The sequence below is a fragment of the Megascapheus bottae genome, chromosome 7, assembly GCF_031878675.1.
Source record: "Megascapheus bottae isolate mThoBot1 chromosome 7, mThoBot2.hap1, whole genome shotgun sequence".
NCBI classification, from domain to species: domain Eukaryota; kingdom Metazoa; phylum Chordata; class Mammalia; order Rodentia; family Geomyidae; genus Megascapheus; species Megascapheus bottae.
In genome coordinates, this window is record NC_143515.1 from 61,719,727 (window position 1) to 61,745,522 (window position 25,796).

Below are 25,796 nucleotides of genomic sequence, written 5' to 3' on the forward strand. Positions count from 1 at the left end.
AATAGATGAATATACCTTTGCCCTTCTTCCAAAACTGGTGAGTGAATACATATTTTTTGCTTTAATTTAACTGAGTCAATATATCTGGTTTTTTTGGACACTGCTAAGGTTTGAAATTAGAGCCTTGTACTTGCTAGTCAGGTACATTGCAATTTGAGCCACATTTCCAACCCATATGGGTTTCAGTTCTTCAGATAATGTCTTATTTTTGTCAAAGGTCAGTCTGAAACTGAGATCCATTTATTTATATATGGTCTCCTACATAGCTCAGATCAGACTCATGAAGAACTATGACAGGCTTAATATGTTCTTTTCCTGAAAATATGGTCTTCCTGCTTTGCCTACTGAATGCTAGGATTACAGGGTTGTATGGTCACGCTGGACAATCACCTTTTTCAAGTGCCAAATCAGATGGAGATCAAGCAAAAGGTTCTTGCTGCACATGATGCCAGTTCCCATTCTCTTGCTTACAATGAAAACTGTCACAGCTTTTCATTTGTGTTCTGTTTTGAGACCAAGTCTCACTATGTAGAAGTACTCAAAGACTCTCCTGTTTCACCTTTGCACAGGGATTTTAGGCATGTGTCATCTGGTTTATGAGACAGCATTAAGACCCCATAAAACCAAAGTTTGCTAAGAAATGCACACATTGATAAATCTTCCAGTTACTGACTCAGTAATGTAATACCAACATGAGCAAATAAAAATTAGGTATGCTTAGTATTCAGTAGAAGCGAAAAGTATGAGGAAATATAAAACAAAACAAAACATGCAAAAGCCTAGGTGAAAATCAGGAGAATTGTGGTTTGAGGTCAAGTCCTGAAAGAAGTTAGTGAGCCTTCATCTCAACCAACAAGCTAGGTATGATGGCATGCACCTGTCACCTGAACAAGGTGGAACTTGGAACGAACAAGTAGAGGATAAATATCTCTGATGGTGGCCCCAGGCAAAAAAACTGTGAGGTCCTATCTGTAAAATATAGCAATAGGGGTGGAGTGGGTATGGCTCAAATGGTAAAGCTCCTGACTGGCTAGTCTTCAAAGCCTAGTAACACACACACACACACACACACACACACACACACACACACACACACACACAAAGATCTTCCCTGTTAACAGCAGAAGTGGTCTCTGACCTTGTAGAAAAAGACAAGAGTGTGCTCAGCTAAGGTATGAGAGAAAAAGAAAAGCCTGGCTGTAGAAAAACTTTAAGAGCAGAGAACAAGGGCTAAGATACATAGGAAGAAGTGCTGTAAATATATAGTGCAGTGCATGCAAGTTCAGCAAAAATGGTTCCAGACATCACACAATCCCACTAAGACATTACTTACCTTTAGAAAAACATGGGCAAACTTTAGGAACACAAACACATATCCTAGCTACATTGTGTGATGTTGGGAGCCAGAGTGGAATCAAACTGTACCTTGACTTGCATCAGACAATGGCTTTATTGTCTTATTGCTTTCTGGCCCTATTCTATGTAAATGACCTGAGAATTACCATATGAATGTAACACCTGGAGGTTCCCTGGGTCAGGAGGAGGGAAGAAGGGGGAGTGGAAAATAAACGCGGCAGTCTAGGCAGTCTTTGCTGGACTGCGGACATCCCGGACCCGGTGTGTCTGTCTCTCTTCTTTTTCTTCCTAGTCCTTGTCCCCTATTTCAGGAACCCCAATCTGCGAACCCTGGTTTGCTGCCGGTTGGCCCCGGCATCTGGCGCCCGAACAGGGACCCTGAAAATCTGGGACGAAGGTGAAGGACCCCTCCCTGTGGTGAGTAACACATCGTAGGACTATTAAGAGAGGATCTTAAGACAGAGTATAGTCAGGAGTAAAAATTATGGGTCAAGCTAATAGCCATAGGTTATATCTACCGATCTTAACAGGCCTACTTGAAGCCCACGGAACGTGGGCGGAAAAACGGGTGCTTCAGAGCTTCCTACAGTTTGTCGAGGAGGCATGCCCGAGGTCTATAGAGGAGGAATTCCAAAAAGCCTGGCAGCGGATAGGAAAAAGAATTCAAGAATATTATAATGTATATGGCCCCGAAAAGACCCCAGAAGAGGCTACTGATGTATGGAATATAGTAAGTGAATGCATAGATCCTCTACATGAGAATGCTGAACTTAATCTTGAATTAAGGGAAATTTATGAGTTAAAGGACCCTTCTGAAAAACCTGAGGCTGAGCCATATGCCGCAGCCCAAGAGAGTCTAAGTGAGATCTTGAAAAGGGAACAACAACCAGTAGATATTGAGTATCAGAATTCAGGTTTGAATATCAAGGAGGAAAGTTATGATGAGTCAATGGAGGGCCGGGTGGCTACGATAGAGAAGAAGTTAGAAGAAATGCTACATCTTCTATCGAAAATGGGGATAGAGCAGAGAGCCCCCCCAGAAGTAGGAAAGAAATATGACCCTCAGGCCACTATGGTGTCTGATTCTAAACCTTACCCCTCACACCCACCGCCTCCGGCTGCAGCCTTACGGCCTCAATCCCTTTTTCAACCTTTAGGCAAGCCTAAAGGCCCTAGCAACAAGTCCCTTTTAACAGGCACTACAACCAGGCACAGTGCATCGCAATTAAACCTGACTCAGGCTGCTAGAGAGAGGGAAGATATTTCAGGGCCTCGATGCTTCCCTAGTTTAGTTGATCATGATGAACAAGTATACCATCAACCTGTTCCTGTTAAACTATTACAGGATTTAAAGAGTGCCTGCTCCCAATATGGGCCAACTGCCCCTTTTACTCAAGTAATATTGGAGGCCGCGTGTGCTGGTATTGCATGCCCAAATGACTGGAAGCGGCTTGCCAGAGCATGCCTTAGTGCAGGAGAGTACTTATTATGGGAGACAGAGTTCACTGCACAGTGTCGGGCTAAAATTGAAACAAATAGGTCTAAGAACCTGCCTTACACTTTTGATCAGTTGTTAGGAGAGGGAACCTATAAAAACACTGAAGATCAATTGGGTTATGCAAAGGAGGCCTATTTACAAATAAATGCTGCGGCGAGAGATGCTTGGAAAAAGTTACGCAATTCCAATCGTACAAAAAATCTAGTAGAAGTTAAACAGGGACCGAATGAACCTTATCTAGAATTTTTGTCTCGATTAATGGAGACTGCAGACTGCCTAGTACAAGATGAGAATGCAAGGAAGAGTATAGTTAGACACATAGCCTATGAAAATGCCAACGCTGCCTGTCAGGCGGCTATCAGACCCCATAGGAATAAGGGAGGAATCACGGACTTTATTTCACTGTGTGCTGATATTGGACCCTCCCATGTACAAGGCCTTACTTTAGCCGCCGCTCCTCAAGGAAAGACTGTTACTGATTTTCTAAAATATAGAGGTCAGCGGCATTCTCGGGATGCTAGACCCCCAGGGCGTTGCTTTTCTTGTGGACAAATAGGACATTGGATGACGCAATGCCCACGCCAGGCCAGGCAAAAGAGAGAAAAATCACCTGGCACATGTCCACGCTGTGGTAAAGGGAAGCACTGGGCTAAAGATTGCAAGTCAGCAACAAATCGCAATGGCCGCCCGTATTTGGGAAACTGGAGAAGGGGCCAGCCCCTGGCCCCGCAAAACCATGGGGCAGTCCCTCCCTCTTCTCGGCCACAAGTGCATCTTCTAACAACCCCCCAAGATCAGTCTCCGGCCTCCTCCGTGCCACCCCAGGCAGTGCAGGATTGGACCTCTGTTCCTCCACCTGCTCAGTATTGACCCCAGAGATGGGGACACAAGCTCTCCCCATGGGGGTCTTCGGCCCCCTTCCCCCGGGAGTGGCTGGATTGCTGTTAGGGCGAAGTAGCTCAGCCCTTAAAGGGATACAGATTACACCTGGCAAAATTGACCAGGATTTTACTGGAGAAATCAAAGTTATGGCCTCTGCCCCGAAACACGTGGTATCGATCCCAGCCGGTCAAAAATTAGCACAATTAATACTTGTGCCTTTACCTCCCGGGGAGACTGCTAATTCCCCATGTGGACAGAGAGGATTTAGATCTTCTGATATCTATTGGGTACAAAGCATAAAACAAGAGAGGCCTGAGATGACTATATTTATACAAGAAAAGCCCTTTAAAGGAATATTAGACACTGGAGCAGATGTGTCTGTGATATCTAAAAAACATTGGCCAGCCCAATGGCCCCTGACAACCTCTATGACTTCCCTACAGGAGGTTGGGCAAGCAACTGACCCACAGCAGAGCAGTGCGATCCTTGTTTGGAGAGATGAGGAAGGGCACTCTGGTCATTTTCAGCCATTTGTCTTGGATCATCTGCCAATTAATTTATGGGGTCGTGATATCATGGAAAAAATGGGAGTGTATATGTTTAGTCCTAGTGCTGCGGTCACTAAGCAGTTACTTGATCAAGGCCTCCTCCCCTTTAGGGGACTAGGCCGAGCAGCACAGGGGGAGCTAGAGCCACTCCAACCCCAGTCTCACCCTACGAGACAAGGATTAGGGTATTCTCTAACGGGGGCTGTAGTTTGTCCTGCCCCTCATGCTGATCCCATAAATTGGCTCTCTGAACAACCGGTATGGGTCGAACAGTGGCCTCTTTCACTAGAAAAGATCATTGCAGTACAGCAGCTGGTACAGGAACAGCTGGACTTGGGACATGTGGCCCCTTCTAACTCTCCATGGAATTCTCCAATTTTTGTTATAAAGAAAAAATCAGGTAAATGGAGGCTGTTACAGGATTTGAGAAAAGTCAATGCCACTATGGAACTGATGGGGGCCCTACAGCCTGGCTTGCCTTCACCCATGGCAATCCCAAAGGATACTTATAAGATTATTATAGATTTGAAGGATTGTTTCTATACTATACCCCTGGCGCCTCAAGACTGTAAGCGCTTTGCCTTCAGCGTCCCCTCTGTTAATTTTAAAGAACCCATGAAGCGATATCACTGGCTTGTGCTCCCACAGGGCATGGCAAATAGCCCAACTTTATGTCAAAGTTTTGTAGCTAGAGCCATTTCTTCCACTCGTGAAAAATTTTCTTCTGCTTATATTGTTCATTATATGGATGACATCTTGTTGGCTTGTTCTGACCCTATCGTCGTACGACAAGCCTTTGGACAACTAAAGCAAGATCTGAGCCTCTTTGGCCTTATAATAGCAGCTGAAAAGGTTCAGGAACACCCCCCTTTTACATATCTAGGCCATATATTAGGCCCACACTATTTTAAAAGCCAAAAAATACAATTAAAAACTTCACACTTAAGAACTCTTCATGATTTTCAGCAATTCTTAGGAGATATAAATTGGCTTCGGCCTTATCTAAAGCTCTCCACAGGAGAGTTAAAACCCCTCTTTGATCTCTTAAAAGGAGATACCAACCCTACATCCTTGCGCGAATTAAATCCTGACACCAGGAGGGCCATCCAAATTGTAGAAAAGGCAATTTCCCAGCAACAAGTGACCTATTGTGACTTTCTAAACCATGGGGAGTTTACATTTTAGCTACTTCTCACTCCCCAACTGCTGCATTGTGGCAGGATGGCCCACTTTTATGGCTTTATCTACCATCAACACCCGGCAAAGTGCTGACCCCCTACTACGAATTGGTAGCTAATCTGATACATATGTGCCGAGTGGATTCCCGTAAATATTTAGGTCAGGAACCTCATTTTATCTGTGTCCCATATAATCTACAACAGCAAGATTGGCTATTCGCCCATTGCGATTCTTGGGCCATTGCTTGGGCCAATTATACGGGGAAAATTTTGCATCACTACCCGTCAAACAAACTTCTCCAATTTGCTGCGTGTCATACGTTTCTATTTCCTTCCATAGTACAGGTCTCGCCTTTATCTTCTGCTGCTTTGGTATTTACAGATGGATCCTCTAATGGAACGGCTGCTTTGACCATTAATGGGAAAACTCAATCTTGGGTTATGGGTTTTTCCTCCACCCAAGAGGTGGAATTAGAGGCTGTTTTACAGTGTGATATGAATAAACCATGTCTCACGTAATTAAAACACTTGCAAAAACAACTGCAGGTTGGTTGCCAGTGGCTCACATCTGTCATCATAGCTTCAGGAGGCTGAGAGCTAAGAATCTTGGTTTGAAGCCAATCTGGGCAATAAGTTAGTGAGATTCTTACCTCCAATTAACTAGCAAAAAGCTGGAAGTGGAGCTGTGGCTCAAGTGGCAGGAGTGCTAGTATGGAGCACAAATGCTCTGGGACAGCATCCAGGCTCCAAGTTCAAGCCCCAGTACTGGCAAGCATGAGCATGCACGTGTGTGTGGCGGGGGGGAGGGGGAGAACTAGAAACATACTCCATGTCAGGATGCCATTCATTATAATATCCATATTGTGCTTACCATTAACAAATGACTTCATTTCAAATTCATAAAACTGAATTAAATAGAATTTTCTTCCTAATTAGAGGTAAGGATCCAAGAGGTGGAGTTAATAAAAGATCCAAGCTTACACAGCTAGAAAGTGGACCAGTACTCTCATCTTTCCACTTAAAAGAATAACGAAAGTCTGGCAAATAAATAAATCTCAAATTTTCAAGAAGGCCTACAATGACCTCCTTCGGTATTCTCATTCTCCCTGCTTCTGGCAACAATGATAACTGGAATACCTTGTTTTCACTTAACAGTGTATCAGATACACATTTGTCACCACTACCCAATCTTTACACACATCATTGAATGACTCTTCAATATCTGTTCTAAATAGCACTGTAAATGAGCTACTACTCTTTGGAGCCAAGGATGAAGAGAAAAAGGGGGCACTGCTTAAGACTATCAAGTTTTCATATAGTTGGTTATTGTGGTACAACAGAAAAATACATGAAAACATGGTAGGCATTTTTTATTTTATAACCCAGGTGTCGTAGTGCCTTGACAACTTGAATGACCAGCAACCCTTCCTCAGCAACAACCCACCTCTTCCTCACCAGACAGAGGATTTCTGAACTCTGTCTGTTCACTTAAGTCCCTTTGTACTGCATACGTGAGGAGAAAAATAGACAAAAATACAATTTTTATTTTATTCCCCGTGACTTGTTAAAAAAAAACTTCACATGCGTGACTGTCCTCTATAGAATAACAGTAAAAGTCATAGTAGATGTGTGGGTAACATCAAGATTTAGGAATATAGGTTTCATTTTCTTTGGCTCTTTCATCTCACTTTTTCTTAAAAATACAATCAAGTTATAGGGACACGGCACAAACCTAAAGGGTGAGCTGCGAGCTAGAAGCTGGTTGGTTTGCCTGGAAACCCATTTCAATGTACACAATAACTCACAGCCTTAGCCAAGTTTTCAATGAAGGCAAACATGGAACTCTCTAGGCCAAAATTCTGGAAACGCAACTGAAGAATTCCAAGTGGAAGTCTTTGTAGACCCTGAGGGGCCTATATGCTGCTTTTCATTTTGTAAAGTGTCAAGATACCTATCTCCAAGGGCCAAGAAAGCAGGATTATGTGATTTAATGAGAGAAGGCCATACTGAACCCTGGCCGAGAATACTTTGAGTTTTAGGCAACACCCCACAAATGTTCTCATTCACTTGCTTCCTTTGCTCATGCCATGAGACCATTTAGCCCAACCATCATCTGTTTCCTAATTTCACAAATGAAGTGGGCACAGGAAGCACCCAGAAGTTTCCAGAGGCAGAATAGGGCAGGATGTTTGGTTCTCTCTTCCCATACTCACAGAGTGTCCAGGCCACACTTGGATAGGTCCAGGTTGGGAATGGAGCCTCCATCCCTGCACAGTGCCCCTGGTACTTACCCTCAGAGACCCGGGAGCGGCACTGCCCTGTCATGGGGCTGTACTCCTGGTTTTCATCCGCGCACACACACAGGAAGGACCCTTCCACGTTCTCGCAGAAGGCTTCTCCACACACACCACTGAGCAGTTCACACTCGTTCACATCTGGAAAACGGAGATCAAGTGAGATGGATGCCCTGCTCCTGATGGCTCTTTATTTTTGCCAGGTACCCCCAACAGTGAGGGACCTTCCCCTCCTGGGAAGGGTTTCAGGTCATACAAAAGGGAAAGGGGTCCACATCCCAGTTCTGGCTTTAAGGACACCCTGGAGTTATGCTAGAAGCTCTGCACGAGCCTTTGACCAACTAAGTTTTGCCTTCCTTGGCTTTTCAATATATCGGGATCATAAAAGGACCCAACATTCTGCTCTCAGTTCTTAATTCAAGGAGGAATTCCAAGCATGGGCACTCCAGCAATCACAAAATCTTTAAGTTCATTAAAAAACATACACACAAAACCTTTAAACGTCTACTTACATGTCAGAATATACATTTTCTAGCAGCTCAATTGCCCATAAGTTGACAATAGAATTTGGTAGGAGGTGTTATAAATACTCAATGAAGCACAGTAATTATTCATGGGAACTAAATTGGTTCAGAAATTAATCACGTATTTTGTACTCCTTTTCAAACTCTGCTGACATCCACAGTGTAACTTCTATGTTGCTAAATATTTTTGTTCTGTGTTTAAATAAATATTGTTAAAACACAGTCAAGGAGTTTGTTTTACGAATATGATTTATTCAACATCGGTGAGTATCTAGCCTTGAAGAAAGGCATAATGTTCACTTAACCTCACTCAGCAATACTTTTTACCCTTTATGTTAGATTTTTTATTAATCATTTTCCTGTCTAGCAAAGGACCTGACTTTACTTTTAAATGTCTGTGAGTCCCATGCATTAAACATGCAAAACATTACATTGCATGAAGATATTCTGAGATGACTTAAGCAAAGTTTTAAAAATGTGACTGATTAGCCATCTCATTGAGGAAAGGAAGCTCTTTTTTACTTATGAGTCCCATTTTATTGGACAAAATATTTATGGATTATTAACTTACTTGGTATAATTGTCCCAGCTTCCCATTTCATTTTAAATAGTTATAAACCCAAAGAGACGGTTTTATTATAATATCAAATAAAGCAGAATTAGGATATTTACCCAACACAGGCAAACACAATTTAGACCAGTAACATTGATTTTAGAAATTTGCCAGTTCACATTTGTTACTTTTAGGTAAACGTCACATGAAACTTCCTTCTTTCCAACACCTATTATTTATATGACTATTAAAATTTCTCCCACCAGACTGTATGCATTTAATCAAGAAATACGTCCTAGATGACTTGCATGGCTCAAACCATATGTGAGGAATGGCAGGCCCGACCTCTGTCTTCATGGAGCTTAGAGTCAAGTCCGGGAAAGAATAAGAAAAGAAATCTCACAGCCTTCATCAAGTGCTTTGAAGGAAGGGCACAGAGCACTGTGGAAGCTGGGAACTGTGGTCCTTCCATGTGAAGGTGAGTTAGAGTGAAAGTATTTGACTCTTGCCCTGAAGAATGAGTAGGATGACAGCATGGGGCTGGGTGGACAGGTCTAAGCAGAGCGTGCAGAAGGCCAAAGACTGACTAGTGACTGATTTAGCTGTGAAACATCACACAAAACTGAGTGTGAAATACATGTTATAGCTTCTCCGCTATTCTCTTTTGAAAGAATGATAAAGACCCAGGTAAAATAACATTGATTGAGTTCACAAAATGACAGTCAAAATCCCTCTCTAAGGATGGTGTTTCACGTGCCAAATGAAATTGCAACGTGAGTCACTGCACTTCTGTGGCTTGCTAGGTAGCAATGAGCATGACGCAGGGACCTGAGTGCTACATCTCACGTGCCAACAGTGAAACAGAATTTACTCAGGGTCTACCATAGGATACATATTATTCTTAGCCCAAGGGAAAGAAAAGTCGAATCATGTGGAAGTTACAATCTTAAAGAGGAAGGCTGTGGGTGACACATGCATGTGATTAAATAATTCTCTAAAAGGTTGTGAGTGCCACAATAGAACGTGCCCAAGGTATTCTGGAAGCAGGAGTGAAATCACAGCCCCGCTGAAGAGCAGCGGGAAGGAGCAGGGAGCGTCTGAGAGACAGCATCTAAACTCAGTCTTCAAGAGTGAGTGGGATGGATCTGACCCAGAGAAGACTTTCCCAGAAGGAGAAAATGACAGCCAAGCGACTGTCCTAATAGAAGCAATCCTGATGTTACAGGAAGGTAACAGGTGAGGAAAGATGCATTGAAATGGAGATGATAAGGGTCAAATGAGGACCCATTTAGTTGAAATACAAGTCAATGTCAGATAATGTTATCAGTTGAATTTTGGTGGGAGTTGGTCTTGCATATTGGTTATGATTGTGACACTATTATGAATAGTGAATAGTTTAGAATAGTTCATATGTGTTTTGGATTAGCTGATACTTGTACTCCAAGCTACATGACTGTCTTTATAAATAATGTTTGTGACTGGGTATTAAATTTTATAATTGATTCCAAAGGAGTCACTGATATTCAAAGGATATCAAACCTCGAAACAGATGTCTTTGCCCTGCTTTTATCTAGATGGCAAATGAACTAATGCTTTAGTTGTGCATTTTCAACCCAACAAGGTACTGACTTCATCTCAAGAACCATCTGCTGTATAGCAAATGCAGTTCTTTTCTTTCTAATAAGAAAAAAAACCCTTGTGACCTTTGAAGTCTTCCATGTAATTACCTTTCTTGTCTCTCCCACGAATATTACTCTAATTGCAAGTGTGTGTCATTTTCTTCCTCGTCAACATGTGTTGGACTAGATGCTAAGATGGCTGATGACATTCTTTCCAGCCCTGCCAATCCCAGAGCACGCTGAGGAAATCTAGCTGCACAAGCAAATCATCAAGTGTACTGGAGTCACTCCTAGAAACTGAGGTGTTCACCAGCACATCTCACTGAGCACACCGTGTGAGGAGGTACATACACAGACAAACTGCCCCACGCTGCAGCCTCTGTTTCCTGCATAAGAGGATGACAGAGCTCTACGTGTCAGCTGAGCATTTAAACAGATGCCTTATTACAGACTCTCCAACTTAAAGTCGCACTTTTAGATTTCTCAAGGTCCTGTCCATTTCATACATGAAATGGATATAAAATTAGTGTTGGCTCTAATTGTGCATCCTAGTTAATATATGATGAAACTCTGCCCAAAGTTCCAGCTTAAAAATTCTTCTGCTGTTGATTGTTTTGATTCTTTTTAAAGGATCCTGTGAAACATGTTGGGGAAAAGAAAAATCTAGAAACTCACCCACACACCCTTGCCCATCCTGTGGGGCTTGAAAGCCCTGATAACAGAGGCAGCGGAAGGAGCCAGCTGTATTGTCACAAAACCCGTGACTGTCACATATAGTGTTGTTTACACATTCATCAATATCTGCAAAAAAGACATGGAACGTCAGACACAAAACACACACTGGCTAACACACACCACAAACTAATGGGTAAACAGAGGCATTCAACACACCTTGATTAGTATGAGATGACGATGTTTATAACAGTAAGGACTATGAAAACACTGTACATAAAATAGTTTGATGAAAACAGTTTAGCAGTGAAAAATGTTGGGCTCTATAAGAAAATTGTTTTTCCTCAGGAAATGTTTTCCCACTGAAGTGACTGCTAGTATTGCTCAAATGTTTTAAACTCTTTATGTCCAAGGACTGTTATATTCTCACAGGGGCAATCTGTGAAAATACTATGACCTTTTTGGTTGCAGTAAAGGCTAGAAACAGTTTTGACTGCAGAATTATGGATTGGAAAAAAGAAAGGTTTACTCAACCCTGAAGATAACCCTGGCCTTATCTATACAAACTGTGGCCTCCCATGAAGCTAAATCTGGTAACTATGGTGGGAGTGGCTATGAAAATAGAATTTTTTTGTATCACAATGATATAGCCACTCTTGAACCCTAAATGTCAACACTGCTCAAAATGATTAGCTGACTCAGAGTTCATTTTACTCTCGGTAAACTTGATGATAATGACCCTGTGCTCATTTTTCCTCTCATTAATAAAAATGTTCTTGTAAAAGAGATGTCTTACTTCTCCAAAAAAGAAGTACAAATGGTCAACTCTCCCCTTCTCCCCCCCATACACTAAAAGCAATGCTCAACATCCCTGGCCATAAAGCAAGAACAAGTCAAAATAACCCCTACACATCTCCTCACTTCAATCAGAACACTTGTCATCAAGAGCAAAAACAACAAATGTTGGTGAGGGTGTGGAGGAAAAGGAACCCTAATATACTTCTATTGGGAAAGCAAACTAGTACGACTACTATGGAAATCAACGTGGCAAGTTCTTCAAAAACTAAAAGTAGAGATACCATATGACATAGCACTATTACTCTTGGATATTACTCTAAAGGAATAAGTCAGGATATAATGGACACACTCGAATATTTGTGTTCACTGCAGTGTTACTCATATTATCCAAGTTATGGAAAAAGTCCAGATACCCTACAACTTATGAATGGATCCATTAAATATGGCACGTAACACAAAGAACACAATAGATTATTGTTAAGTGTAGAAAGCTGGCCTAAGAAGGACAAAAGTTACATGTTTTCTCTATGTGGCTGTTAGATTTGAAATACAAACACATATGTAAGTGCATACAGGATCATAGGTGTGTGTAAATGATCAATTTAAGTATGGTATATGCATATCCAAGATATCATGGTGAATCCCTTTTCAACAATAAAAATGGAATTTCACATACTAGGAAGTTGCAACTTGTCTTATTTGGTGGTGTAGGGTGAATGGAGAGGGAGAAGGAGAAAGAACATGGTCAAAATATTTTATGTACATGTGTCAAAATAAAATACAAACACTTTTGGGAGACTAGTTTGGGAAGGGTGAGGGAGAATGACAAAGGGAGTACTTATATTCAAGATGGATTATATAGCCAGGTGCCGGTAGTTCATGCCTGTAATCCTAATTACTCAGGAGGCTAGGAACTGAGGATTACAGTTGGAAGCCAGCCCAGGGTAGCAATGTCTCTGAGTCTCTTATTTCCAAGTAAGTACCCAGAAGCCAAAAATATAGCTGTGGCTCAAATGGTAGAGTGCTAGCTTTGAGCACAAACGCTCAGGAATGGCACTCAGGCACAGAGTTCAAGCCCTAGAACCAACATACACATAAAAAGATGCAATATATATATATATATATGGACATGTTAAAAAAGCAATACTAACTTGTACAGCTAATCAATGTTAATTTTTAAAAGACAGAGATTGTCTTCTGAGAAAGGGAGAATTGTGACTCAAGATTAGCTTGAGCCGAATAGTGAAAAGACCATATTGCAATCAATTAAAAACTACATGGAAAGCATGCATACTAGGATCACAGCTCATTTTGGTCCAAGCAAAAATCAAGACTATTAACAAATAATGAAAGCAAAAGGGCCATAGCTATGGCCCAAGGGTAGTGCATTTGCCTCACAAGTACAAGGCTCTGAGTTTAAACTACTGCATAAAAGAGAGACAGACAGACAGACAGACAGACTAATAGACAGAGAGAGACAGAGACAGAGGGAGAAGGAGAGAGAGCAGAAGAGAGATGGAAGGAAGGAGGAGGGAGGAGAGTTCTTTATTTTCATTTATTGATTTTCTTCTCTCTTCCTTCTTACCCACCAACACTTCCAGTTCCCAGCTCTGCTTTCTCTGCTTCTGAACTTAACAAAACATATGTTTTCAGAGAAACAAATGAAGTACAAATATGTTACAATAATGAAACCTTGGGACAAACAATAAAGAAATTACAGGTTAGACTTCACAAGGCAGGATTTTGCTTGAAGGGACTGTTAGTCATAAAATTGCATTTCTCTCTATGGGAGCTGTTAAAGTCAGATTTCTTCAAAGTTGCAGGCATTTTCTGGATGAAGGAGAAGATTTATGCAATTTCTGGCTGTTTGACTTAATTTCTTCATTTCCCAACACTGGTGCTCTCAGGCACAAATTCTGACTTACTCTTGAACTGCAAAATGTGTCACCACATCCAAACTCTCAACTCAAAAGGATGCTATCCAGTGTTTTCAGGGCGGGGCCTTTTCTTCCAGCCACAGTATTCTCCAGTATCCTCAAGTATGTCTTCCTGGCTCCTTCCCCTCCTTCCGCCAAACATGCTGCCATCACTTGGCAAAGCTCTCACTTTATCATGCTTTTGCCCATAAAATGTCCCAAAAGAAAGGTCTATACTCCTTCTCATTCTTTTCCAGTATAGCTATCCCTTGACACTTGTGGATGAATCCTCAACTCTCTTATATAGAACAACATGGCATCTGCATATAGTCCACACACATTCTCTCACAGACTAGGTTTTTTTTTTTTTTTTGCCAGTCCCGGGTTTGAGCTCAGGACTTGACCCCTGTCCTTGGGCTTCCTCAAAGCTAGAGTCCTACCACTTGAGTCACAGCACCACTTTCAGGTTTTGGTACTGAGGAATCTAACCTGGGTCTTTGTGCATGCTAGATAAGCACTCTACCATTAGGCCAAACTCCCAGCCCCTCACAGACTATTTTTTTTTTTTTGTGGAAATTGAGTCTAGCGCCTACTGCAGGTTGGGCAAATGCTCTGCCTCAGAATCTGTCTACCCAGCTCTTCCTATATATTTTCACTCATCTGTATATTACTTGTACTAACACAGCGTAAGTGTTACACTAACTTATAATTAAACTGTATTGTTTAGGAAAAAATACAAGAAACATGTCTTTATATTCAGTGTAGATGTAGTGTTTTTGGAATATGTTGACTCAGTTGGTCGAAGATGGAGATGTACAAGCAGCAGATAGAGAGGGCCAAATGGACAACTGACCACCAATGTAGACACAACAGAAACAACATGTCTGAGGGTAATAATGTTGTGACATCGTGTGAGAAGTAGCCAAAGCAATATGCATGAAGTGCTGGGGAATATGTGATAAAGGAAGGAATTGATACATGTCAACTATTACTGTCACTCCTCTTCCCCTTTCCTCCTCCATAATCTGCAGCATCATTCCCTTGCCCTGCATCCCACTGAACCTCAGACTTTGAGCAAAGGTACCCAGAACCCACTCATTAAACCTGATGGCATTTTCCAGCCAACTCGCCTTGACTGCTAAATCTAGTGAACACTAGACTTCAACAGATTCTTCCCATGTTTAAATAGTAGAATATAAATATTAATATTATGCTTTTCCTATCTTCAGCCTCTCAGAATTTCCCCTGCCCTTTTGCAACTTGAAGATAAGTATCTGCCATGCTAAGCAGATCTGCCTTGCTCAGCTCCAAAGACCACAAGCCTCAGAATGAACCCAAAGCTTTGTCTTCAGCCACAGTTCTCTAGGTATATTTTTACTCAATCTACTCTGTTGTAATTTGTTTTTTTTTTTTTGGACTTTGGGCCTGGGCACTGTCCTTGAGCTCTTCAAGCTCAAGCTAGTACTCTACCACTTGACCCACAGCTCCTCTTCCAGTTTTCTGGCAGTTTAATTGAAGATAAGAGTCTCATGGACTTATATGCTTAGGGTTGGCTTGGAACCACGATCCTAAGGTCTGTCTCCTGAGTAGCTAGGATTATAGGCATGAGCCACCATCGCCCAGCTTGTTGTAATCCTGAACAGTATCAAGTCTATATTTGAATTCATTGTCAACCTACAAATGCCTATTTCTTGACCTCAGTGAGAAGTTTCACTTCCAATATTTTTCCTGTCAGATCTTCCTAACTTGAACTGAGGACTCCACAGAAATATTTTACATTTAAACAAACAGAATCTCTCTTGCAGCATCTAATAGAAAGAAGACAACATATGTGATCTGGATGATTGCAAATGTCTCTGTAAGGCTGAGATTATAAATAACCTACTGATTATTATCTATCAAGGAGCTGACACCAATGACAACTCAGATTACTGCTAATTTTAGACTTCTGGAAGGGAAGTCTAAGAAATCATGCTTGTCTTTAAACAAAGGATTTCTTTGAAATAAATTATTTCGGAGATAGAAACTTAGAAACATTTCAATTACCACCTATGTACTGGTGATTCTTTAATCCCTCTTTCAGCCTGACCTCTGTCTTTTAGAATCACTCATCTAAGACCAATGGCCATGTTCATAATGTATTATCATTATGATCCTCATCTTACTTCCATTTCTTCTTCATCTACAAATCCACCCAGTCACCCAGTCAGCAGTATTGACATTGTCTCAGGGCCTTCACTTTCTCCTTCCACTGTACTTCTGACATGACTCACACTTACTGCTCTCCCTATCTGCATCTTGCCCCCCCCAATTTGTTTTCCACCCAAATGCTGCCAAAACACTCTTTTCGAAAGGCAATCGCATCAGTGCTACTCCCTTGCTCATATCTGTTCTTGGCCAGAGACCCACCACCACACTGCCTCTTTTGTTCTTTGGCTGCTGGCTATATGTGTGCAGCCACAGTTCTCTTATAACCTCCTCCTTGTTTTCCCAATGTACTACAGTTCTTTGAAAATACCCAGTGTGGAATTTCTTCCTCAGCTAGTACACTCTCCTTGCTTTGGCGAATCCCTCCACCCTAGGCTTTGCTCAGGAATGAATCCCATCCCTTCTGGAGCCAGCCCGAGATACCTCCTTGGAAGCACTATCTTCAGCTACTCCAGGCTGATTTGGGGGTCCCCTCCCCTGTGTCCAGAACATTTCATTCTCTTACTGTGCTTATTCACAGTGGAGAATCCTCTACAAATCCTTACCAGAAATTTATTTCTATACTGAATGTCAGGAGAGAGGCTCTTCAGACTCAAAGTAAAATCTCTAGCTTTCCTTTTCATTAATTGCGCAGAATTCCAGCAGATCTTAATTTTTTAGTTCTGTTCACCAGCACGGGAACAGAGTCACTGATCTGGAAGTGAATAAGTCCCCCCCACCCCACTCCCCACCCTCTATTCCCCTCCCTCCACTGACAAGCTGGTAATAAGTTCCTGGGAAGTGTGCAGACGGGACTTACTGTAACAATGATTCACCAAGGAAGTTTAGATGAGCAATATTTTGGATTTGAATGAATAGGGGGAAAATGCCTACTGGAAACCAGATCTTCAACAACTAATATTTTATAAAAATGATACCATGTGCCAGGACTTTGGCCTAGTGGTAGAATGCTTGCCTAGCAGGCATGAAGACCAGGGTTCGATTCCTTGGTACCACATACATAGAAAAAGCCGGAAGTGGTGTTGTGGCTCAAGTGGTACAGCTCTAGCCTTCAGAAAGACCAAGAACAGTGTTCAGGCCCCGAGTCTGAGCCCAGGACTGGCCAAAAAACATTGATATCATGTAACTCTCCACAGTATCATGTTTTCAACAATGAGTTGAGGTAATAGTGTAATGTTTGTCCCCTTTCTCTAATGACGTATGTAAAAACTCATAATTGGGTCCAAATGTTCCTTGATGGCATGAGTTCTCATCAATATTATGGACAGGTGAACACCATCCCATTTTCCTAAAGATGGATTTGGGGGATGAAACTGCATTCTGACTCATATAAATATCTGGTGGGGATTTTCCCCCTGAATGTTGAGAGTAACTAAAGTAATTTTACTTAGGGATCTATGAAGGGCCATTACAAATAAAAATAAAAACACTTAGTCATCTGTTGGAGTAACTGTCCAGCAATCTCAATGGTTGGGCCTGATAATTAGATATACTATCATTGGACTTGCTCGTTCTTCACAAATGTGTTTGCTTTGTATATTTTCCTGGACAAGGTAGGTGTGAGGATTGATGTTTCTATGGGGGGAACAAATCAAGAAAGAATTACAGAACAAAAACAGTGGGTCACTGATGTGGATTTCCCAGCAATACATTGCCTAAATGTCAGAAAGAGAAACAGACCTCAGTTCTGGATTGTTGGAACTGCCTGTAGTTCATTTTAAGAGACACAACATCACTAACGACCAACAAATCCATACTTTTCAGAGTCCTACCTGATAATCTGTTCCATAGATCAACTGTACTCCTTTGTGTAATTTTTTTTACTTACTATGATCTCTCAATGACCTAAACTTTTCCCGAAATCTAATGATTATTATCACTGGTTCTACATAGTAGAACAGAACTCCAACGAGGCACTCCAGTTCTCCAATCCAGATTAAAGCCAGACCCTTGATGTTTCCCTCACACTTAAGTAAATTAACAGGAATTTTGAAAAAGTATAGAAAAGAATCCTGACTTTCTAAAGGGGATGAATCAGACAAATGTTGCGTACTGATCAAGAGATTCAAACTGTGACCAAAGACCTTGACAATGAAATGGATCACACTCATAGAAAAGAAGGTATTTTGTGTCCATTTTGTTGACCAGCTGCCTTGTTTTCTCAAATTTAATTTTCAGGGGTTTTTTGGTAGTTGTTTTGAATTAAACAATAAGTGCATCTCTTAGGGTTAGGACCTGTTTTGGAAATACAGTATCTTGAAATAATGAGGGGGCAAAAAGTGCTTCCACTGGGTACCAGTGGCTCATGTCTGTAACTTTAGCTACTCAGGAGGCTTGAGATCTGAGAATTGGGTAGAATAGCTTGGGAAACTCTTACCTCCAATTAACTACTACAGATGGTAGAAGTGGAGCTGTGGCACAAGTGATTGAGTGTTAGCCTGGATCAAGAAAACCTTTAGGGACAGCACCTTAGCTCTGAGTGCATGTCCCAGTAGAGATACACACGTATATCAACACATATACACACATTCACACATATATCAACACATATACACACGTATATCAACACATATACACACTTCATTTACTCAGATGCTTAACTTCAATGCTTCTTTCATCAATTCCCAATCTTCCAAGTCAGGACAGAACATACCAACCCATGAGGGGAAAAGAGTGACTCATAAGTCTTCTCTGCTGCTGCAACTCTACAAAGAGGTGATGGAGTGGGAATGAGGTGCTATTTTTTTTGGTAATGAATCATTAATAGGCATATTCGCAGCTACCATGCCCTTGGGGAGAGAAATGGTCTTCCTGTTGTGAGAACATTTGTAGATGAACCATATGGCCCACTTTTCCTTCAGGGAAATTTTTGAGGATTATTCTCTTCAGCCTCTTTATGTTAAGAACTGGAAAGCTGATGCCTGGAGAGAGAAGTGATTTGCCTCAAGGTTACTCAGCAGTTAGTAGCAGAGCTGGCAAAGAAATGGCCCTCATTAAAGAAAATCTTCCTAACCCAAGTTGGTAGCTCTATCTGACATGTTGGCTTGCTTCTTACCTAGTGATGGTTATACAAGGTCACTCCTACCTTGTAAATGGATGGAACCACATACTGGAGTGTGTTCACTAAGAAATGGAAGTCAGAACACACTGCCAGTTGTTCACATAGTAACTTATAGTTTAAGCAGGGACTCCACTCTTGTCCTTAAACAAGACCTCATATCTTTGACCTTAAAGCCTGAAGCCTCAACATGACTGATATTTAAATACCAAAAGTGATGTTTCTCTAGGAAGACCCTCAGAAGAAAGCACATCGGGCACAATGGGGTGAGAAACCGAGGAAGACCCAAAGTGTTATCTAGCATTACTACTAGTGCTTGGCTTTATTCACTGTATATACCACAAAATGAAGAAAGTAAGGGAAGAGGTGGGGTGAAGGGGGGTGAGAGTGTAAAGGGTGACACTGATAAAGATGAATTATTTTCATAAACTGCTTTGTTAAATGATACCTCCTTTGTATAACTCATTAAAGATAATAAAAAATAAGTAATAACATAGACATTAAGCTAAAAAAAAAAAAGAGGAGCAGAGAGCTCCTGACCAGCTACGATTGGTTCAGTATTTTGTGCCAGATGCTTAAGAAAGCAGATGCAATAAAAAATGAGAAGGAAGGAAGGAAGGAAGGAAGGAAGGAAGGAAAGAAGGAAGGAAGGAAGGGTCCTAATATAGGAAAGGATGTAGAGTTCCTGCTCAGAAGAAATGCAGACCTCACACTCCTGACTGAAAGGAACAGAGGCAGCAAATCCTAGCTAAGAAATGGGACTGAAAGATGTTAAACCAGCAGAATGACTGCCCAAAGGAATTTGAAAATGGCATGGCTGTTGGCCCAAAAGAGATTAAAGTCTTTCTCATAGCACAGCAAAAAAAAAGCCAACGTTAAGTAGAAGATGAGCACGAGACTGAACAAAAAGAAATGAAGTGTAGCCAATAGGAAATTAAACACTGAATTTGGAGATAGTCCAGACAATACAATAGGATATTGTAGAACTTAAAACAAATGTCCACTGAGGTCTAGCAATGTGGAGGAGGCTAGAGAACATGGCCTCTGTGTCATAGGGAATTACTTGGTTCTTAACTTACACAATCTGATTATCATATTTTTAACTGACATAGATGGGAAAAACAAAACAAACATGGTAACTGTGATGGTTACAAGTCTACTGTGAATGTGAGCAGCCTAAGATAAGCCAGAAGAGAGGGACAGGGGATTGAAATCCAGCTTAGTCACGCAAGTATTCCAGAAAACAAAGAAACTTGACTAGAGACACTGTTCCCTCATCTTAAAGTGCTCAACACCCACAGAAATTTGCCTACACTATTGATCAAAAACTAACAACATGAATCTCCCGATTGGTATCTGTAAGCAGTTCTGAGTTTCAGAGAAACTAAAAAAAAAATAATCACTGTGATTTTTTTATCCACATTTTCCTTACTCATAAATACTCTACTATAAACCAGTTAAAATCACCAACATCCTAGTTATTAATGTCTTCAAAAACTGAAGGAGGCCTCTGATTATTTCTGCTTATCTAATCACTCTACTCTTCTGATTTTCTCTCTTGGCTAGATCTCTAATCTCTCCCTCAAGGCTTGGCCTTACTCGGGGCCTCATCATCTCATACTAAAAGTTCTGCAGTGGCCTTTTAAGTAGGCTTAGTGCTTTCAGTCACCCATCCCAACTCCAAATTTGTCATCCATAATGACAAAATGAAACATTCATTCCTATCAAGTAACTGTCTACTACCAAGTATCTTCTCCATGGATAGCAGCCAAAGAGCCCCAGTCACATGCCCTCTGAGCTTTGGCCATGACGGGGTACCTAAGGTACTTGATATTCCATCTGGCCATCTTCCCTCGTATCTTTTACTTTCCTTCTTCTTTGCCTTTCTGTTGGTTCATTCCATCAGGACCAAACATTGCCTTCTGTTAATAATGAAGAAGCTCCTGCACCATAATCTCTTTAGCCACAACTAGCATCTGCCCCCTACAACAGCCAGGGTTCTTGATTTTTGCACATATACCATGTTCCCTTCTCAGTTCTCATTTCCTCTTATAAGGCTCCTCTATAGAATCAGAATCAGCTCTTGGTAGGGACAACACACCTAAATGATTCTTCTTGGTTGTCATCTTAGTAGAACTCACTGCAGTTGACCACGTTTTTGAAGCATTTTCTCAGTTTCTTTGGTCTTCTATTTTGTAGGTCTCCTAATGGTATCTGAAACCCTCCTAACCAAACTTAATGATTTGACTTGTAAGGGCTGAGGTCTTCCAGGGTTTCGTTTTGTGATTACTTTTCTTCTTCTATGATTTCTCCTGTTGCTTTTATCTAGTCTCATGATTTCAGATACCATCTATATTTAATGTCTCTCAGCTGATCTTTAAAGTCCTAGACTTTTCTAAACAGACTGTGATCCAATTGCCACCTGACACACCCACAATATAATAAGTCAGCATCACCCTTGAACTTTTTGTTAAATTCCAGTATTTGGGCTTAACATTAAAACCTTGAATTTTCACTTATGGCTAGAGAGTGAAAAACAACCAAACTGAGCCAAGCTTCCACCTGGCATTTTGCTGGTTGGAAAGAGAATCCTACTGACTTTTCTGCCTGGGCTGGCTTTGAACTGTGATCCACCAGGTCTCAGCTTCTAGAGTACCTAGGATTACAGGCATCAATCAAACACTAACAACAAACAGCTCAAATAATTGTCAATTAAAATAACAACAACAACAAATTGCTTCATTTTTGCTGTATCGGCAAATAGTACCACCAGATACCTACTTGCTAAAAGTCAGATGCTATGATTAGCCCACTCTCCTCCTTCATGTTCTACATTTAGTCCAGCATTACCTTCCAGTCTAGTTCATCAGGGTCTACCTCTTAAAACTTAGTATTACTGAGTTGTTCATTTATCATAAGTACAATGTCAGTACTAGAACATCAGCAACTTATGTCTAACCTGAACTGACTATCCTAGAGATACTCTGAAATTCTCTCTGGCCACTCTAGTCCCACTTCCAAACAGCATTCTGCATTAAAGAAGCCTTAAAATATAAATACCACGGATAAGCCTAAAAACTAGGATGTTAAATGAAATAGCCAGGTATAAAAAGCCAAGTTCAGTCATCTGTAGAATTTTAAAAGGCTGTAGTATTACATGATATCAAATGTTACTCCACAAATGGCAAAATAAAAAGGAATGAGGTAATCAGGATATAATTTCAGAGGTAGAGCACCTATCTAGCAAGTTCAGCCTGACTTCAAACCTTAGTGAAAAACTAGAACAAAGAATTTCAGAGTCTCTCACACGCACACTGCTCTCCCACGGTGCAATCACTGCCTGCTTTTCTGAATCATTTGAAGCTAATTGTAGACATAATGATCCTTGACCCTAGAAATTGTCAGCATGTGTTAAACCAAAACAAAGACCATTACTGTGTGGCCCTCCATATTAACCAATGTCAGGAACAGGCATGCTCACCAATAACAAGAACCTATCCTGCATGTCCAGAGAACATCACCAATGCCAGGCAGTCTCCATGGATTCTACGCCACCCTTCAATACACAGTGGTTCTTGAATTCAAAAGTGGCTCTTTATGATCATATTGGCAAAATAAAAATGATTAATTGCTCAATATGAATATCCAAATGAGGATACCATAGCAATTCTTATCAACTTCAATTACAAACAAGCAAGTGAACAAGAATTTAAACACACAAGCCATAAAAACTCCACATAAATTCTTCCAAATGTCTTTTAAACTACCAAGTGTTTTTGCCTGTAAAGCTATGTATTTTTCATTCATGAAGCTCTGGAGATTCAGGCTCCAAAGTGAAATTTTCTGAGTTGTGAGACTGTGTTGAATGAAAATGAAAAGCACTTTGGTCCCAATCCTTTCCTGAAACTAGGAATCACCCGTGGGGAAGTGGAGAGCGTTGTCTGACACAGGACAAACTTTCTCCAGTACACACATAGAAATTATCCATAGTATTAATGCACCTTCTATCTGGCAAATATCATGTAACTCTTACTAATTACAATAAAAAAAAGAAATTATCCATAGTTCCTTCCATCAGTGAAAGTTAATACCAAGTGAATGTTTCATATTCTAGTTCCAGATTCTAAATTGAACTTCTGGCGCATTTTATTTCCTTTCATACATTGTTAAGTTAAACATTATAGATAAACAATTGGGGATTACAATTAAAAACACAAAAAACAAGGATAAAATAGGCAGGGAATTTGACCTAATTAACAAAGTTTGACAGTCTAGATTAGAAAACAAAACTTGCAAACCACTTAAAAGAGAATTAATATAATAAGAAGGTGGAGGTAAGAGAAAATAAGTATTGACAGCTACAGTTTACATTGGAAGGGACAAAAAGCATCTAAAAAGGACAGCCCCCTGGGGAAAAATGACAATTCTATACTTGATCCTACCGTAAGAAAACATTTAAAATTAAAGCTAGCCAACTGAAATAAAGAACTGGTAAATTTCCAAAATAAGTAACTTATTTAATAGGTAGATAAAACAATCATCAGGGACACACACATGTTGAACTGTGTAACTTATAGACTGGCCCTAGTTGACCCATGCCTAACCATGCAACATCATTTTAGGTGCACATCGAAGGTTTACTAAAACTACCAGTGTAGTTTAGTGTAGTTTCTGGGCCCTTACCAATTTCATGGACTGAAGTTAGAAGACATTGACTAAGCACAGTGCTATTAAGGCAGAAATCAGTAACCAAAAGGACACTATAAAGTCCCCAAATATCTGAAAATAAAGCAAAATATTCCTAAATAACTCAAAGAAAAAATAGATATAGACCTTTGTGTCCAGCTATGTGTCAAGAATAGCAAAGTGCCAATATAGAGTGCCTGGGTCCCAAAAGCATAGACTCATGCTAATACACTCACAATACTACACTGAAACTGCTAGAAACCTATTAGTAAGTCATCATATTAGCAGAATATTGAAACAATATAATTAGTTTAACAGATGAATAAAAGGCATCTATTAAAATTCAAAAGTATTCATGATTAATGAAGCAGAAGTGGAAAGAACATCTTATAAAGAGTTTCTACTTTTATGGAATCCATGGAAAATATCACACCAAACAAAAAAACCAACTAGTTCCATTGCACAAAGTAAATGGCAGAGTGCTTTGTCTAGCAAGTGCAACACCTGAGTTTAAATCCCAGTGCTATATTAAAGAAAGAAAGTGGATGGAGGGAGAGGGAGAGGGAGGAGAAAGGGAGGAGAGAAATGGAGGAACAAAAGAAAGAAGGGAGGAAAGAAGGAAGGAAGGAAGGGAGGGGGAAAGAAGGAAAGGAAGGGACAGAGGGAGGGAGGGAGAGAGAGAGTGAGGAAAAGCAGGTTAATATTTTCCCCGTTGAGATTAGGAATAAGACACTTTGAACAAGTATTGTAGTAGAGGTCTTAGAAAATGAAGTAAGATATAAGGTAGAAGATATAATTACCAGAAGAGAAGAAATAAAAATAGAACTACTTGTATAAAATAAATTATATACAGAAATTCTAAAAGAACCTGCAGATAAACAGAATTAACAAGTGAATTTAGCAAGGTCATAAACATGAGACCAATACATGAAAATCAAATTTAGCTCCATATGCTGTTAACCATTAAAAGTATGAAGTTTGCAACGCTATTCATAGCAATATAGGGCTTGAACTCAGAGCCCAGGTACTACCCCTGGCCTCTTTTGCTCAAGGCTATTGCTCTACCAGTTTGAGCAACAGTGCCACTTCCAGTTTTCTAGTGGTTCACTGGAGATAAGAGTCTCACGGGGGCTTTTCGGCTCAGCTGGCTTTGAACAGTGATCCTCAGATCTCAGCCTCCTGAGAAGAGCTAGGATTACAGGCGTGAACCACTGGCCCCTGGCTGCAAGTTTTGTTTTCTCATCCAGACTGCCCAACTTTTTTTTTATTGTAATTAATAGAAGGGTTACATTATATTCGCCAGACAGAAGGCGCATTACTTCACATACATTGATACCCTTTCTCATGTCTTGGTCCCCATTTCCCTTCCCTCACCTCACCCCTCATCTTGTTTTCCCCACTTCCTATCCAATTTCAAATAACCAAATACAAATATATCCAATATATCAGATAACAAAGTGAGATACTGTAACAATAGGAGATAACCAAGGGACAGCAAAGGAGATGAGAGATAACATAGTACATTAAGGACAACAATCATTCATTATATGACTTTTGTTTCTATATCCTAGAGGTCCTTTCATTTAGCGTCATACTGTATGGCCTTATGTATCTAGGTTTTGCTCTATTGCAAATCTCTGCTAGGAGAGCCCAAGGTTTCTACTGATTATGACAAATGAGGGAAACCATTGAGCCTGTGTTCCTTGGAGTCTGGCTTACTTCACTTAAAATGATTTTTTCTAAGTCTTTCCATTTCCTAACAAATGGGGCGATGTCATTCTTTCTGACAGCAGCATAGAATTCCATTGTGTATAAATACCACATCTGGTTGATCCACTCATCAACTGAGGGACATCTGGGTTGGTTCCATATCTTTGCTATGGTAAATAGTGCTGCAATGAACATCGTTGTGCTAGTGAAATTAACTTTGTGATTGTCTTAAATACTTCAAAGTGTCCTACATTTTGTTTAGGTATTTCAGTTCTTTCTAGTTCTCATTTTGGACA

At 40.6% G+C, this 25,796-nt stretch overlaps 1 protein-coding gene across 11 annotated transcripts in view; it reads right to left on the minus strand.

The window, feature by feature from the left end:
• Window positions 1–25,796, minus strand: part of Ltbp1 (latent transforming growth factor beta binding protein 1) — a 367,263-nt gene that overhangs the window by 38,330 nt on the left and 303,137 nt on the right. For 6 of the 11 annotated variants that reach the window (XM_090337166.1, XM_090337170.1, XM_090337167.1 and 3 more), the window contains 2 exons: window positions 11,128–11,253; window positions 7,754–7,897 (listed from right to left, as the gene is read on the minus strand). In XM_090337166.1, the coding sequence (XP_090193292.1) occupies window positions 7,754–7,897; window positions 11,128–11,253 (270 nt within the window). The remainder of the gene's footprint in view (window positions 1–7,753; window positions 7,898–11,127; window positions 11,254–25,796) is intronic. The other 5 variants (XM_090337169.1, XM_090337172.1, XM_090337176.1 and 2 more) reach the window with 1 other exon arrangement.